This window comes from Camelus dromedarius, chromosome 12 (genome assembly GCF_036321535.1).
Source record: "Camelus dromedarius isolate mCamDro1 chromosome 12, mCamDro1.pat, whole genome shotgun sequence".
Lineage (NCBI taxonomy): Eukaryota > Metazoa > Chordata > Mammalia > Artiodactyla > Camelidae > Camelus > Camelus dromedarius.
In genome coordinates, this window is record NC_087447.1 from 51,998,816 (window position 1) to 52,017,694 (window position 18,879).

Sequence of the window (18,879 nt, forward strand, 5' to 3'; positions counted from 1 at the left end):
GTTTTGAGTGAGTTTTTTTCCTAAGACGAAAACTAAAATCTAGTATTAAATAACAGATCATTTCTAAGGTAAAAATGGTGTTGGTGTTGATAGTAGTAATAAGTTTTGAATGAGCATTTTACAAAAGGGAAACTGAAGGTTACAGAGGATCAGTAACTTGCTAAAAATCACTCATGTGGTCAGTAGTAAACCCTGATGTGCTGACTCCAGAGTCTAAGCTTCTAACTGCTGAGAGAATGCCTAACTCCCTTGGAGTTTCAAACATAAGTTCTAACAGAACAAAAGACAATGGGCTCTGGGTTCTCCCTTTGACTCTACCACTTACTAGCTGTGCAAATCACTTCACCTCACTTAAAGCATCCTATAAATTTTTGTAATTTATAGAAAAATCTAAAAATAAAAACATTAAAAAATTATCTGTATTTGTAAAATAGGGAGTTACATTATATTGTCTAAAGTTCCTTTCTGCTTAAGATGTTCTATTGTTTTATTCCATCAATTACTTGATATGATCTACTTCTTATACTGAGAAATATAAGAGCAATAAACATGAGAAGCACTAGAATTCTGTACCATTGATATGCTACTGCTACATTATTAAGAAAAAATGACTCCCATGTCTAAATATCTCGTTACTCTGGATATTCTGCCCTACTCCTCCCACACCTTAAGATGAGGCAGAACTTTCAAGATCAAATTGCAGTTCTGACACTGGATATCCTTAACGGCCTTCATCAATTCTCTTTACTAGTTTCTCTTGTTATGTATAGGGAATAATATTTCTTCTCATTCCCAGAAACTATTTGCAAAGTGCTCTGAGGAACGGAGAAGACACTCTTGTACTGCATGATACACTATCAAACTAGCTTCATATTTCAAATTTTCTGTTGTTGAATGAAGAAAACTATTCTGAAATGTGGGAGTACAGCTGCTAAGTTACAGAGATCATTACCAGTATTCTTTGCCTAAAATTCACACAGACAAATGAAAGGCAAATCTTATATAATTTAAAAACCTTAATACTACAAAAGGAAACATAAAATAACTGAGTTCTAGTTCTGCTTGATAAAGGCTAAATTCAATTACTACACAAATCCTTTAAATAATATATTTTCATATAAAACAATTTAAATATTCAAGAATATGATGAAATCTATTCAAAAGAATGTAAGTCACACAGTACCTTGTGTGTGTTTGTGTGTGTGTGTATATGTGTACTTCGGGAAGCATCTTGATTCTAATTCATCATGCTAGATCTACTCTCATATCCTCTCAAGGCTGTTAAAATCTCTGGTTTCAAAGACTGGCAAACCCTGCCCTCCATCTCTGGTACCCTCTACCTTGAGAATCCTCAACATCGTGCAATTTATGTATGCCCTCTGGTGTTCAGTTCCCTCTTTGTTTCTAGGTCCTGGAAATTCTCTTATGTTCTAGTGAAGTCAACAATGCATTTAAAAGGATTTCATAATATTTTAAATAGAATTTTTAGATGTTTTGTAGTTCTGCTTCAGGTTTTCAAGTTGTCTAGTCTGACAAATTGCTTAAGCAGCATGGTCATTTGATCCTTCTAACAAAATAAGACAGACAAGTTATCACTTTATAGATGAGGAAACAAGCTCAGAAAGGTTAAAGATTTACTATTTATCAAGTTCATAGTTGTAAGTAAATAATTATTCATGCAAATATTTAACTATTCATCTTTTTCTCTATATTTTAAACTCAAGAAAAGAATCAATCCATGCTCATCTTCACTCCTAAATCCTCAGTGACTAGCTCAGTGTCTAACTCATAGTAGGGAGTTAATATATATTTGTTGAAAAATATGAATTCATTCATCAATGGTTAATAAGTGGTAGAGCCAGGATTAGAATTCAAGTCCTCTTATAGTTCACTATACGCAGAGCATAAAGTAAACAGTGACAGAGTTAGGAGAAAACCTCAGGGAGAGGACCTAGTTTAAAGGAGAATACCTTCACCCTCAGGGTTACTCAAATGTCATTTACTCATTCACTCAGTTATTTAATAAATATTTACTGAGTTCCTATTAGAGGCAGTGTGCTAAGCACTGGGGGTAATAATGTAAAATAAACAAGCCCCTGACCACACAGAGTTGATAAACACTAAACAAGAATCCACACATGCAAATTTAAACCACAATCAGGATCTGTGCTGTGTGGAATGGATGATGGTGATGGCCATGACTGAGACGGCACAGCCCATGAGGTCATTCCCAATCTCACTGCTTCACATGAATGGACTGTTACATGGTACGTCAAGATCGGAGTGGAGCTACAAGTGCTCTAGCATTAATTCCAGCGCTCTTTCAAACACATGAAGCATACTGGTTGAAAGCATATGAGCTTTGAAATCAGGTAAGTATGAGTTTGAATCCCCATCTCATCTTTTACTTGTCTAATTTCTTTGAGTTGAATCGTCATCTATAGAATGGCAATAGTAACTACCCACAGAGTTGCTGTGAAGATAAAAGTGAACTACAATGTTTGTAAACTTTCCCTCTGTCTGGCACATAGCAAATATTCAATAAAAGATGGATATTCCACCCACTCCATCTTAGATCTTATTCCTTAGATAAGAGTTGGGTAATTTTCCTTAAGGTCTCCCCAGTTTTCTGTTACCAACACAGATTCATTGGGGTGCCCAAATTACTTCTTTCCTTATCTACTTAATTATAACTTTTATCAACACGTTTATGTCCAGAACTCTCCTGGAGACTACAGATCTGTGCACTCAAACTGCCTACCCAACATCTAAAACTGGATGTCTGAAAAGTATGTCAATCTTAACATGACACCTGGTGATGACAAGCCTGGTATCACCCCCTTTCTCCCCACAAACCCCCTGCTACTCTGTGGCTTCCCCCATCTCCGATAACAGCAACTCCATTTTTACAGCTGTGTAAGACAAAGACCTTCGAGTCACCCTTGACTCTCCTCTCTCTTTCCCACTTTCAGAAAGTCTTGTATGCTCTATCTTTACAATATATCCAGAACAGGACAATTTCTCTATCTCCATTGCCACCACCCTGGTCTGTGATGGTTAATTTTATGTGTTAAGCTGGCTGGGCTGCAGTACCCAGATATTTGGGCAAACATTCACAACGTTTCCAAGAAGGTGTTTTTTCGGATGAGTAAACACTGAAATCAGTGGACCCCAAGTAAAGCAGATTACCCTCCAAAACACGGGTGGGCCACATCCAATCAGCTGGAGGCCTTACTAGACAAAGACTGGCCTCCTCCAAGAAAGACGGAATTTTGCCAGCAGACTGCCTTTGGACTTGAACTGAAGCTCTTCCCTGAGTCTCTAGGACCTGCTGGGCTCCTACATCAGATTTTGAACTTGCCCAGCCTCCACAGCTGTGTGAGCTAATTCCTTAGAATAAACCTTTCTCTCTATATACACATCCTGTTGGTCTTGTTTCCCTGGAGAACCCCGACTAACACTGGGTTCAAATCACCACACAGTTTCCCTCAGATGACTGGAGCAGTTTCCTGCTCGTTCTCCTGCGCTTGCTCTTGTCCCACTACAGCCTATTCCCAACAAACAGCAGTGATCCTGTTAAATCCAATTCAGATCCCGTGGGCTCTCTGCACAGAACCCTTCCATGGCTTCCCAATCCAGACTCCTTACAGTGACCTACAATGTCCCACATGATTTCCCCACCTCCCCTCTCCTTTCTTACTTCATGTTCTATTATTCTCTTCCGTCATTCACTCCTCACTATACAGCAGGCACGCTCCAACCTCAGGGTCTTTGCACTTGCTATTCCCTCTGCCTAGAATATTCTTTCCCACTTACCCATATAGCTAGTTCTCTTACTGTACTTCCTTTAGATCTCCACCCAAAAATAGTGAGATCTTCCCTGACACACTATCTAAAATTTCTATCTCCTCATTTTCCTTTGTCTTCTCTTATCTTTCTCTTCTCTGGGTCTTTTCCCCTAAGTTATTACTCATTTTCACAGACTACATGTTTCATTTATTTATTGTGTTTCTTGTCTATTATTACCTCCACTAGAAATATAAGCTCAATGAAGACATGGAATTTTATCTGCTTTATTCACTGCTTTAAGATAGTTTTCAGGTTCTAGAACAATGCCTGGCACATAGTAAATCTTCAATATGCATTTAAGTGAAAGAAAACATCTAAAAAGCCTTCACCTGTACTTCATTGCCCTTCAGTTCTCTATCGCAGGGCTCCTGACTGTTTCCTCCTCTTCTGATCCCACAGCCGCTGCCTTGCTATTGGCTCAGGCTCAACGACTCATCGCTTTTAACTTGTAGCCTGAACGTCTAGTCTGATACGTGATATTTGCAGCTCAGTCAAGTCTGCCAAGTTTTTTTTATTCTCCTCCTCAAGGACAGGTTGAATTTTTGATTCTCTTAGAATAAAAATTCCCTAAATCTAAGATGGCAAGTGAAAAATGATACTAACTTATGTTCAGAGACAATCTTCTGTTCTTCTGAGGATCAGTCTCACTTCCTCTGTAAATATGCTGAATACAAGTCTTACATAAGTTGTTTGTACTATGTATAAGAGGTTGCTTATTTTTTTTATATCAAATATGCATCTGTTTTATAATAAACTGTGAAAAGAACAGTCTATCTGATTAATATGGTTGGTGGAATAAACAGGCAGTCCAATATCAAGTTCTACTTGAACAGGATGATAGTGGAAATGAGGCAATAATTTATGTGCTTTATTTCAAAGACAAATCTTGAGGTTTACAATATATGGCTAAAAAAACAGTTCAGAATATATTTTCAGATTTTAGCAAGTGAAGGTAAAGAAGGAAAAGAAAGAAGACTGAAATAGAGGAAAACTGAGAGGCAGCCATTACAGGTATCTTAAAAGCTTATTTTTTAATCAAGCCAGATTTTGATTACTTAATAATTAGTTTGAATTGCAGTAATACAGTTAATAATTATTATGTTCATTTATTTTCTTATGATTTATTCATTGATTTATTCATGAAACATTGCTCATCAACCATGAACCAGACATAAGTGCTCTAAAAATAATTAAAACATGGTTTTTCTTTGAGTCTAGGGAATGTGATAAGCAGATATACATACAAAACTTAATACAGTGTGATAAATACAATGATAAAGTATGAAAAAGGTTCAGAGAAAGTATATCTACTTACATTAGAAAGTTGTTTTTTAGCATATGTTCTAATCTGTCCTTGTTAAGAAAAGAGAAAAAGAAAATTTATTAAATGTAATGATATTCATTACCTGTAATAAACATATTTAAAAGGCTTTATCCACAAAGCTAGTTACCTTTTGGCCAGGAGCTATGAACTTGTGACACAGTTCAACATCTTCAGGACAATTTGACAGAACCGTCGTTGTTGTAGCCTTAAAGAGCCCCTCCATTACCTAAGAGAAATGACAGAGAATTACCCGACATGTAAGCTACATGAAACACCTGTTTAGGGCCCTGTAAGGACTGCTCTCCAGGTCTGAGCAGCTGTAAATCCATTAGGCCTCTTACTTTCTGAATATACTGGAGCAAGTTAATTTGGTTTTCCAGATTGATTAGAGGAGGCATCACAACTTCTTCTTAGAGGGTGTAAAAAAAGGAAAGAAAAATGTCTCAATCTTCTGTTAACAGTTTCAGTACTGACCCTGAAGTGGGCTGTCAAATGAACAGCTAAAGCAAATTGACGCCTCTCTAAATTTCAGTATACTCACTTATAGAATCAGGACAGTAACATTTCCTAGCTTACAGGGTTGTTGTGATAGTTAAATGAGGTAATCCATGTACAAGACATAGCTTAGTGCCCAGTAAAAAGAAGCTCACAATAGGCATCAGCTGTTGTGAAGAGTGGGCCATTTTGAAAAGTGCTTCATTCAGTCACTGGTAAATGAAAGTAAACTTTAGGATTGGAGAAGCAATGAGAAATATAGCTACATCTAAATATATACCTTTTTGCTTTGCAAGGTATAGAGTAAAAAATAACAAATCATTATATAACACAAATCAGTACATAAGAATTCATTCTATTGTGGGTGTCTATAAAAGTCTCATTGGAAAAACTTCTTAGAAGAAAAAACTGGAAAGGAAAATATTCCTAAAATATTTTTAATCAAAACTAAAATTTCTGTTTTGAAGGCAGTGAGATCATTGTGATCTCAGAATGTGTCCTCATAAAGATACATACATTGGTTAAGTACAGTTTGCCCCAGAGGCAGGGATCCTCTGCTTCTTTTTTTTTTTTTTAATCACTGGATACCCTATCAAGCCTGGAAACACAGTGGGGGCTTAAGCATCAGAGTTAGTATGAAAGATAGAGGAAAGCACTTAATTATCAAAAGAAACCATATAGATTTATTTACATATATAAAATATTTTTAGATTTCTTTTTATATATATTTTACATTTTTTACATTATACGTACTATTTTGTAGAGAAATAAGGAATAACTTGATGAAAGAAGAGGAAAAGGAGGCTAAAGATCTTTTACCTTGAGGCTATATCACCTTCAATCTAGCAGTGATAAGGAGATCACTAAGTACCTGAATGATTTCTGAAGGGTTATATCCTTCAATCACTCAAAAAAAGCCAACACATATTGGGAAGAAAAAAGAACAGGTAGACTGGATAGCATGCTTGCACTGTTGAGGGATTCAACATATTCAGCTGTAAGGTGAACACTGACCACTGGGACTATTAAACAGGGTCTTTAAGGAACAGTGCATTTCCACCTGAAGAAGAAAATCACTGGCTTTTCTAACTTAAATTTTACACCATGCTCTATAAATATATCTGAAGAAAACAGAAACCTAACAGAAGAGTTAGCATAACCCTCAGATGTTTTAAAAATTATATTACTCGATAGCACTAAAATAGTAATATTTAACTGCTTATGCCTCATGAGAAGAAAAAAATCCTTTGTTACAAATTCTGATTGAATATTTGAGACTGGTCTCATCAAGATAAATAATTTCCACAGAATTTGGAAGAAATTAAGGGAGAAAATTAAGAGAAGCAGGAGATTACTTTCAGGGGGAGCATAATTTTTTCTTCTATCTTTAGGAAAAAGTTCACATTTCAATTAATTAAACCAGTTAGCAGTATATAACCAGAGTACCACTCAGTGGAGTACCAAATAAATGAGAATTATGTAATTATAGAATACATACTTATATGTATTATATGTAAATATAGAATAGAGCAAAGATTATGTTTAATAAATTCTAACATATTCTATGTATTGTCTTTACAACCTTTCCCTCTGGTATTATGCTGGGGCAGTGGAGACAAGGTGAAGGCAGAGATAGGAGGTAAAGAGTGTGGTTCCACTCCTCACAGCTCTCCCATTGCCTGAGTGAAAGAACAGTTTAGAATTAGTGGTGGGCTCACACTGAAAGCTGACTAAGGAATTTTACTGATGCTTTGAGGCTCAGATTCTGAATCCCTAAATCTAGAAAAGGGTTTCTCATCGGTGTTACTATTGACGTTTTTGGCCAGATAATTCTTTGCTGAGGGAGAGGAGGTTGTGCACTGTAGGATGCTGAACAGCATCCGTAGCCTTTACCCACTAGATGCCAGTAGGAACCAGTCTTCCCTGCTCCTCCACCCACTCCCTAGTGGGGACAACCAGAAGCGCCCCCCGAGGGACACTGACCCAGAGAAACCAGTGGGAGATGTTAAAGGGGTATATATAAGGGAATACTGCACTGTGTTGCCAGAACACTCCTTCGGAACCAAGAATTTTAGCTGCTGGGAAAATCAACTGCTGATGGTTCATAGTTGGGTCCCTCTTCAGGAACTGCCCAGGCCAAGTGCACTGCCTTACCCAAGGTTATACCCCTTCCCAGGCTAGTCCACGTCAGTGACTGGTTGATGTGGGGAGCCACTTGCCTTCCTATGGGACAAATATAAAGGACCATTCCAGCTCCAAAGTTCCTCACAGAACTAGCTAAGGCCTCTGTTTGTAAATGCATCACAGTTCAGCTTTTCCTTCTGCCCAATGCTGTTTTCCTCCTTTCTTTACAGATGTTTTTCTCAAGAGCATTCTCCAATAATACCCTACACACAGATCTCTGCTTTAGGTTTATTTACTAGGAAATACACCCTAAAATAGGATAATAAAATTGTGAATCCATTCTATTTGGAAGTATAACTGATGTTTTAAGTAGAACTGGGTAATTTACTGGGTGAATGAGAGTAGAAATGAATAAAGTAAGAGTTGATGAAAATTGCTAAAATAAGTATCTTGTAATGAGAAATCCAAACTATGATATTAACCAAAATGGTACCAGATAGAGAATCCATAATAACAATTAACAGTTTCTGGGTACTTACTAAGTGTCATCAACTATTCTAAATGCCACACACACACACACAATATGTCTAATTCTCTGAACTACCTTATGAAGTAGAAATTATTATTTCTACTTTATATATGAAGAAACTGAGGCTCAGAGAAATTAAGTCCCTTGTCCAAGGTCACATAGCCAGTAAATGAAGGTGCTAAGAATCAAACCCTGGTCCATCTAGCTTCAGAGTTTGCATGCTTTAGCTGGATTATGGCTGCAGCCTCCTGAAAAGGCTCCCATCCCCATTTTCATCTTCCTCTAAATCATTCTTCATATTGCTGCTAGAGAGATACTTCTGAAATGTAACTCTGACCATGGCCTTTCCCAGCTGAGAACTCTTTCTCCTTCATCTTTTGGATTGAGTTCAAACTTATCATGGCATTCAAACACAAAGTCTTTCTTTCATGATCTGACTCTTGACCACCTCTCCAGCGTCACCTCCTGAGCCAGAGCTCTGGCAGCTTTGTGTATGCTGCCTAATAACACAGCTAGAGAAACGTTTCTCTTTCCATCAAGATGTGTTATTTACGTGCCTAGCAAATAACAAGAGCTACTATTTATCAAGCCTGCTTTGTGCCAGACCTCATACTAGGTGCTTTACATTATATACATTATTTCATTTACTTCTCACAATAACCTAATGAAATAGCTACTATTATTCTCATTTTATAGTTGAGGAAGCTGAAGATCACTCAAGTTAGGTAACATCATAACAAAGTTAATGGTAGGGCTTGGATATGAACTTACATCTGTTTGACTCTTGTACTTTAAACTACGACACTAACATCATTTAGTAGACATTTATTAAATTAAGTAGTTCTCCATCTTCTTCAGTCTATAAACACCTCTAAGGCACAGACGTACAAGCTAAAAATGTATACAGAAGCATTTTAATGTCACATATGTCTGATATTTAGAAACTATTTTAAAACTTGTGTACCTACCTGCATGAGATCTTGAAGATTCTCAAGAAAGGAAATCTCTGCTTCTACCATATAAAACTCTGCCAGGTGTCTCCGGCTCTGAGAATTCTCTGCTCGAAATGTTGGGCCAAAGGTAAACACTTGAGTAAAAGCTCTGCAATTCAAGATTAAAGGTATAAAAATAAGATTTACATGGTTAATTTTAAGTATTTAAAATTAAAACATTCAGTGAGCTCTTAAGAAAAAAAGTTTTGTGCTTCTGTCTTATTTGCAAATTCACATGTATTAGCTGCTGTAGTTCTTTAATGGCTGATAATAATAGTTTCATTAAAAATGTTACATTTATAGAACCCATTTTATCCCAAAGGAATTTGCAAATGCTTTAGAAACCCTACAGCTTACTAAATATAGAATTATAACCACTCCGGGTGCACTCTACTGTGGCTGCCTGAAACAGCAACTGAGAACAAAGTAAAGGAAAAGCACCACAGCCCAAGAAGCCACATAGAGAATCTAGTTAGTAACCGTTAAAACCGTAATTTCATGTGGATAAGGCATGCTAATCATTTTCTAGATACATGAAAAAGAGCATCAGGTGTGTTTGGTGATTTGCCTTGCCCGAGGCCTACTCAAGTCCTCCACAATCGCCTATGAGTTTCAATCAATGCTGAATGACTCCTGACATTTGGGGGTGGGTGGATTTTGAAGAACTGTCTACTTTATTCTATGGTTTTCAAAAAGGACTAGAACTCACAACATAAATGGAAAAAAAAAACCCTCATTTTAAAATTCCTGCAGAGAAGCAGTCACGACACCTTCATTCTTTAACACTCAGTGTCTCCCTCACATGGAAACAGGGCAACCCCTAAGATTAGATCAAGCATATATGAAGTAATGAATATTTTCTGAGGCCCATCTAATCTTTGAATTTTAAGGTTTGCTAGAACAAAACAAGAGGTTGGGGCTTCTGGGCTGTTATCCTGAACACTCTTCGTCTGTCATCAGTCAGAAAACATTAAGATCAGGAAACAGTGCAGAAAACATATGGATTATGGATACACATCAGTTTTTTGTTTGTTTTGTTGTCTTTTTAAGTAAAGATACTCTGGGAAATGAAACAGTAAAACAATTACAGTGGAAATCATGAAATTTATTTTTTAAGGCCATTTCAGTTAAGGCCTAGTTGGTAAGAAGCTTAGGAATTTATGTTTTGGTTCTACAGCCACCTTCCAGAGACCATGATCAGCTAACCTCTGAGAATTTTAGTTTTTAATGGAAAAATAAACAGTAAGAACTCAAAAATATTACTATGGTAACCTTTCTCCCAAGATTCAGGTCTAGACTTGCCTGCTAGAATGTTCCTGAAAACACTGAACCTACTTTGTGCAAAATGAAAACTGTGGCCCAGTTCCCCAAAACAAACAAAAAACAAATAATGAACAATTTTGCTTTTCTTTTTACGTTTCCCCCAGCTGTTAATCTCAGTTAACCCATCTCAACACACAAACCAGATCCCCACTCTTCCCCCACTGCCCACACATTTCCCCTATCATGTGGATTACAGAAATAGACTGTTTATACCTAGGAAATCTCTCTCAAATCTAGAGACTCTCCTTTATCTCCACAGTTATTGTCTCAGTGTAAACTCGTTTCTGCCATCTGTTTTTCTTCCTCCAGCCCCCAAACTACTGTAAGTTTTCAAACTCAAATCTGATTATATCAGTCCTAATCTTTAAATCTTCAATGATTCCCCTTGCTAAAAGGATAAAATTCAAACGCCTTACTTTGACTCCACCTTCCCTCAAAAAGCATTTCCTCCAGCACACTGAGGACACTCTCCTTAAATGCCTTTAAGCCTTTGCATTGGCTGTCCTCTCCCTGCATGCCTGTCCCCTGCTCCCTGATATCTTTCCAAATGCCAAGTTCCCATCCATCCTTCAAGACTTGGCTCAAATGTTACTTTCTCTTTGTAACCTTATCAAATTTAATGTTCCCTCCTTCATATGACTGTAACACTTTGTTTATATATCTATTATACAGAACGTACCACTTGGAAATATAATTATGTATTTCATAACCTTCTCCCTCAATAAACTATGACATTTTCCAGAGCAGGAATCATGTTTTATTCATCTCTGCATCTCCCGTGCATAAGACAAAACAGGTGCTCAAGATGAATGAATGAGTAATAATGATGATGACAGGCTTCCTTAGTTGTGAACTGGAAAAGCACAACATCCTCACAAACAGTAACATTACAAATAATACACAGAAAAATACTCATGTTATTTTACTGTGGCTGTTACTCAGTAACTAAAATGGGTCAAACAATCTAGGTCGGTCCCAAACAATAAATCCAAAAATTATAAGGCTTTAAGTTTCTAAATCTGTGACTATGCCATTTCTAGGTAGGATGGCAATAGGATATCTAAATAAATAAAATGACATTTTTTTTCTGGTACTGCATCATAAGAAATTGTATATACAGATATTCACTAACAACAAAGGATATTTTATTGGGATTTTCCAGGGCATAAATAGAATCTGGGTGGCATAAGTGAAATTTACTTTGGAGGCTCTGAGGGAAACTTCCAAGAAATGTGTAGTTATCATGAACTACAAGGAAGGCTAATGGGATTGCTGTTCCAAAGAGACACATTATATGTATTAAGGTACTAGGTACCGATAAAATAGCGGCATCTAAAAAGAACTACAGATTCAAGTCAAGGACATCTGCTTCTCATATGATAATTCTACAAAGAGGGCTCCAACACAAGTAGCAACAGGTATTTTTATTTAACAGTGGTTAATGATTTTCTCCAGCAATACAGGGTAAGCTCCCTAGTATAAAATATAGAAGAGGATCAGGGATTTTTATTTTAATTATAGTAAGGATCAGGTTCTAATCAAGATACCCAAAACTTACATATTATTCTAACAGAGTAAGTAAAAACCAATGGCCACAGCGAATTAACAGAAAGAAAAAATGAGCTGGAAGATATGTTGAAAAATTGCCTAATTCAGCATCTAGTCTGTTTTGTTTTTTTTTTTTGTATTTGTTTTCATTAAAAAAAATTTTTGTAGAGTTATAGTCAGTTTACTATGTTGTCAATTTCCAGTGTAGAGCACTATTTTTCAGTTATACATAAACACACATATATTCATTGTCGCATTCTTTTTTGCTGTGAGCTACCACAAGATCTTGTAGATATTTCCCTGTGCTATACAGTATAATCTTGTTTATCTATTCTACATATGCCTGTCAGTATCTACAAACTTCAAACTCCCAGTCTGTCCCTTCCCACCCCCCTCCCCTCTGGCAACCACAAGTTTGCAGCATCTAGTCTTTAAGTAGGTCAATGTTTAAACTATGCAATAAAGATCACCCGATGTCAGCATCCAGTGTTCTATTATAAAGCAGTGATAGCAGTCATAGTAGTACTAATAGTGGTGATGGTGGTAGTAACAGCAGCTACCATTAGCAAGTGCTCCTTGCCGGCCAGGCGTTAGACGTGAGAACCTTATAGTTAACTTCTTTATCACTAACTCAATAAAGTAGGTATTGTTACTTCTATTTTTCAGGCTAAGAAACTGAAGTTCAGAGAGGTTAAGAAGCTTTCTGAAAAAGTCAGAGTCATAGCCTAATAAGTGTTGGAGGCCAGATTCAAATGTAGATCTGACTCTAATGGTCACAGCCTTAATCATGATATGAAAATAATGATGCTCTTAGCTGAACATGGACAAACCCAGTAAATCAGAGAGAAAAATTTGGAATATACCACCCTCCTCTACCCCACCACTTTCTCAAAGATAAATGGGGTTAAGCAGTTTTGTAGATTTCCCTTCCTTATGAATAGCTTGTTTGTTTTATGTGTTAAAGTAACAGCTCTCTAGGATATGCTGACTTCATGCAAATAAAGAGAAGATAAATTTTAATCAATATTTTGCAACTTTTAGCAAGTCATTTAGCCTTTCCGGTCTTTGAATCCTCACACGAGTGGGAGATGGGGGCAGTTTGGCATTACTCTCTAGTACCTTTTACAGTAATTTTGTTTCATGGTCCACAAGAAATCACTCTTGCTGATACCTTCTTTTTCTCTGTCTTCCACAGACATGAAAGTCATTTGCAGCAATGTCTGGCCCAACCAAGAGTTAAAATAAGATCTGAGAACAAGGCCATTTCTAAAATAAGATACAAAACCAGGTGAAAGGCCAGTACTGCTATGAGAAGAGACCAGCAGAAAAAGAAAACACTAAGCACTAAGACTCATTCTTGTGCCAAATTGCAGAGAGAAGAAAGCTATATAAGGAAAGTCCATGAGCTTGGAGTTGATGGTTAAGATAATAAAAGTACATTCAAAACACAACAACCAAGATAGCTACAAAAATGGCTTTTTAAAAATAAAAAGTCACCAAAAAAAGGATCTACAAAGGTCATTTTCTCCCTTGTGTGGAGATTTATAAAGCCCTAAATTGGCAAGCGAATTACTATAAAATGGTCACTGATTGCTTGATCATTTATTCCTTCTGGCCCTGAAATTTAAGAGCTAATTTTTGTATTTTGAAGGAACAGAAGAAATACCATTCTCTAGCTAGAGTAGAACTTATTCAGCATAAGGTGGATCAGCAACTTTCCCTAAAGCCCCCACTCCCACCTCCTATCACTCCCCTACTGTCATTCAGGAAACATTCATTGAACTCAAGTGAACTCACAGACAGCTTTAAACTGGCTTTTAAAACAGTCTTTGTCAAGTGGTATCCATTCCCATCATCCAGAAAATAATCATCTATTTTACTCCTGCTTTGTAGCAACTGGATTATCAGTATTGTGACATATTTGTCATTCATTATTTCTACTTGCCTAATGGAGTAGACTCTGGGCATCTCCTTTTTAGCTTTCCTCTTTTCCTCTATCCTCCAACAGCACACTTGGTGGAAGGGTTTCCAGAGAAGTAACTCTTACCATTTCATCAATTCTCGTCAAGATGCCTTAGCAAGGATGCAGTCTAAAATCTAAGTATTTATTCTTTACCATTATTGCAAAACATTTCTGCAAAATTAGTTTTCTTTAACATGTCCTAAATATCTGATTTAGAACTGAACCTGAGGCCCAAGCAAATTTAATCTTAATTGTATAAGGAGATTCAAAGTTCGATAGAGTCCGACGATAATCCTGCTAAGGGGAGTAGAAAGCTGGCTTCTCTTTTCTGACAAGACATCTGAATGGGGGGAAGGACATTCCAGCAAAGGGAGCAGGAAGCATACAGGTCCTGAGGTAGGAAAAAGCCTGACATGTGTAAAGAACAGAAGTAGGCCAGCAGCAAGATGAATGGTAAGAGATGAGGTCCAAGAGGTGGGAAGGCATCAGAACACGTAGGTTCTTCCTTGTAAGCCATGGTAAGGACAGTTTGGATTTTGTTTACTACTCCTTGAAATATATTCTCTCCTCCTGAAATATTTAACACTGTAATCTCCTAGTTTTCCTCCTATTTATCTGACTTCCACCTCTGTCTCCTCCTCCATTCTACTTCAGCTGTTTATTAAACACTAGCATTCCTCAAAGCAGTCCTAGATCCCTCAGTGAGCAAAGGCTCACTGTCTGCATTCTCCCTAAATCACCTCACCTTAGCCAACAATTTCAATTAATTACCTATTGGCACACAATTCACAAATTTCTATCTCCTGCCCAGTCTTCTTCTTTAAGCTCCAAAAGCATACATCTACCAACTGAGTCAATCGTCTCCCTTGCCACAACCAGAACTCCTGCCTCTCCTGACCCCTCACACTGACTTCAACCTTCCAGGTCAATCCTCCCACTAGGCTCTTTAGTAACACCACACACTAGGGTTCACAGTGCCTTTCAAAATAAAAACCTAACATATATGGATGTGATTATTTATTTCATGTCCATCTCTTTCACTAGACTGTAAATTTCATGAGTGACCTTACCTATTTTTTGGTTCATTATAGTATCCCAAGTCTTAACCCAGTGCCTGACACACACGACAGAATTAATAGTTGTCCAATAGGCAGGTAACTTATTTTCTATAAAATATGCTAATCCCCAAACTGAACCTTTGAAACAGCACTGGGATAGGGGTAAGGATAGAGGAGAAAGAAGGGGAAAATGGTGAACAGAATATCAATTATTAAGCAAAAATTCTGCTATTCTCTGAAAAAAATTTTCACAAAAGGCGTTAGGAGATAAAAGAATGTTTTTTTGAAAAGGCTGCCCACATGTTACTTTTTGCTCTGTAGGTAACAAGTACAGCTTTGAAACAGACTAGATCAGCTGGATTTCTCTAATTAGCAAAGATTTTACTTTTTGAGAAACTAAAGTATTACTGTACTACATGAAAAAAATTTCCCTAAGTCTCATTTATGTAAACAGAGAAGCACCTGATTCTTTGCCTTCTGGTAGAGTGGATACCAACAAGTTAAAACAATTATTGCCATTTCATCATTCCTGCAACAATGGACTCTTCAGAGGACTGACTGCATTTAGAAGATAACAACAACAAAAAGGAACATTTTTCTCTGGGGGGATAGGGCACAGCTCAAGTGGTAGAGTGCAAGCTTAGCATGCACGAGGTCCTGGGCTCAATCCTCAGTACCTCCATTAAAAAATCAATCAATCAGTTAAATTAACTCCCTGCCCCAAAACAAACAAAAAAAGAAACATTTTTCTCAAAGGGTCACAATTTGCTGACAGTTCTTTCTGTGTATTTATCCTCATGTTTTTATAAGACACTAAAATCACCTTTCCAAAAAAGGTGTACTTTGTCCACTGTATTTATTTATGCCTAGATTATCCCTCTTCTACTTCTCATATTTAGTCCTTCCGTGAGAGAGAACAACACGTGAGAACTCTGATTTAGGTACATGCACCACAAGGTATTTACATGCTATTTAAGTCTATGAAGATTCCAAACGTTAACTTTTCTGAGGCCTTGATACTACAGCAGTAGATGAGGCATTATGGCACTGAACTATTAACAATCTCCTGGGCTTTAGTCCTGTACAGACGATCTTTACTTTTTGAAGGCCATGGTAGTGATTAGGAGTATGTACTCTAAAGACCTAAATTGAAATCCTGGCTCTTCTACTTATGAACTAGTCAAGTTAATGTCTTTGAGACTAAATTTTCCCATGTGAATATGGGGTTAAGTATATACATTTATTATGGAGTTATTACAAAGATGAAATGAAATAAAATATGTAAAACTTAATCCATATTAACTATATGATAAGTGTTCAACAAATGGGTAAGAAGCTTTTTTTTTTGGTCTCTTCCCTTTCCAAAGGTCTACAGTTCTCATTTGGTTGGTCTCAAGATCTCTTTGTACTTTCAATTAGTGCAAAAGAGATTTTATGTAGGTTACGTCTGCCAATAATTATCATTAAAACTGAGACACTAAAAAAATTTATGAATTCATTTAAAAACAATGACAAACTTATCATACATCATAAAGACATATTTTTGATAAAAATTCATAAGAGGTGTGTCACTGTTTTACATTTTTATACATCTCCTTCATATATGGTTTAATGGAAGGCAGCTGGATTCTTTTATCTGCTTATGCATTCAATCTGTTGTGTTACTGCACGCCATGAAGACTTTGGAAAACTTTACTGTACACTCACAAGAGAATGAAAATGAAAAAGACAAATATTGGCCTAGTATTATTACAAAAATAGTTTTAGTCTCAAAGGACTTTTCCAAAAGGGTCTCAGTGGAACCCAGGGATCCCCAGACCAAACACTGAGAACCACTACCTTAGGCAATGATTCTTAAAGAGGAGTATTAATTCTGGGCTTTACCTCTAGAGACTTTGATTCAGAAAATCTAGGGAGGATTCTGGCTATGAGTATACTTAAAAGTTCCACAAATCAACTAATCTTCAACAAAGGAGGGAAGAATATACAATGGAATAAAGACACTCTCTTCAGCAAATGGTGTTGGGAAAACTGGACAGCAGCATGTAAAGCAATGAAGCCAGAACACTCCCATACACCATACACAAAACTAAACTCAAAATGGATCAAAGACTTAAACATAAGACAAGATACAATAAACCTCCTAGAAGAAAATACAGGCAAAGCATTATCTGACATACATCTCAAAAATGTTCTCCTAGAACAGTCTACTCAAGCAATAGAAATAAAAGCAAGAATAAACAAATGGGACCTAATGAAAATCACAAGCTTCTGCACAGCAAAGGAAACCAGAAATAAAACGAAAGACAACCTACGGAATGGTTGAAAATTTTTGCAAATGAAACTGACAAAGGCTTGATCTCCAGAATATATAAGCAGCTCATACGACTTAATAAGAAAAAAACAAACAACCCAATCCAAAAATGGGCAGAAGACCTAAACAAGCAATTCTCCAAGGAAGACATACAAATGATCAATAGGCACATGAAAAAATGCTCAATATCACTAATTATCAGAGAAATGCAAATCAAAACTACAGTGAGGTATCACCTCACACCAGTCAGAACGGCCATCATTCCAAAGCCCACAAATGACAAATGCTGGAGAGGCTATGGAGAAAAGCGAACCCTCCTACACCGCTGGTGGGAATGCAGTTTGGTGCAGCCACTGTGGAAAACAGTATGGAGATTCCTCAAAAGACTAGGAATAGACATATATCCAGAAGGAACCCTACTTCAAAATGACACCTGCACCCCAATGTTCATAGCAGCACTATTCACAATAGCCAAGACATGGAAACAGCCTAAATGTCCATCAACAGATGACTGGATAAAGAAGATGTGGTATATTTATACAATGGAATACTATTCAGCCATAAAAACTGACAACATAACACCATTTGCAGAAACATGGATGCTCCTGGAGAATGTCATTCTAAGTGAAGTAAGCCAGAAAGAGAAAGAAAAATACCATATGAGATCGCTCATATGTGGAATTAAAAAACAAACAAAAAAACCCATAAACACAAAACAGAAATAGACTCATAGACCTAGAATACAAACTTGTGGTTGCCAAGGGGGTGGGGGGTGGGAAGGGATAGATTGGGATTTCAAAATTGTAGAATAGATAAACAAGATTATACTGTATAGCACAGGGAAATATATACAAGATCTTACGGTAGCTCACAGAGAAAAAAATATGACAACGAATATATACATGTTCATGTATAACTGAAAAATTGTGCTCTACACTGGAATTTGACACAACATTGTAAAATGATTATAAATCAATAAAAAATGTTAAAAAAAAAAAAGTTCCACAAGTAATCATTATGTGAATCTCTGATTAAGAACCACTACCCTAAAAGAAGTTAAGATCACTAATCAATATGCTTTTTAAAAAGTTTGATGGCTATTAAATTTTTTTTTAATTTAACTTAATTAATTTTCTGTGGGGGAAGGTAAGTAGGTCTATTTGTTTATTTATTTTTACAGGAGGTACCAAGGATTGAACCCAGGAGCTCATGCATGCTAAGCATGTGCTCTACCACTTGAGCTGTACCTTTCCCCCTGGCTATTAATTTTTAAAATGGACAATAACATGTGTTGATGAGACTACCGAGAAACTCCTTGCACAGCAGTGGTGGGAATGTAAAATTGTGCAGCTGCTGTGAA

The 18,879-nt window shown here is 36.8% G+C and overlaps 1 protein-coding gene across 5 annotated transcripts in view; it reads right to left on the minus strand.

Moving 5' to 3' along the window:
- The window catches only part of NARS2 (asparaginyl-tRNA synthetase 2, mitochondrial), a 130,983-nt gene that overhangs the window by 26,472 nt on the left and 85,632 nt on the right, over positions 1-18,879 (minus strand). For 4 of the 5 annotated variants that reach the window (XM_010990147.3, XM_031460437.2, XM_064492754.1 and 1 more), the window contains 3 exons: positions 9,290-9,422; positions 5,301-5,399; positions 5,165-5,202 (listed from right to left, as the gene is read on the minus strand). In XM_010990147.3, the coding sequence (XP_010988449.1) occupies positions 5,165-5,202; positions 5,301-5,399; positions 9,290-9,422 (270 nt within the window). The remainder of the gene's footprint in view (positions 1-5,164; positions 5,203-5,300; positions 5,400-9,289; positions 9,423-18,879) is intronic. The other variant, XM_031460435.2, reaches the window with a different exon arrangement.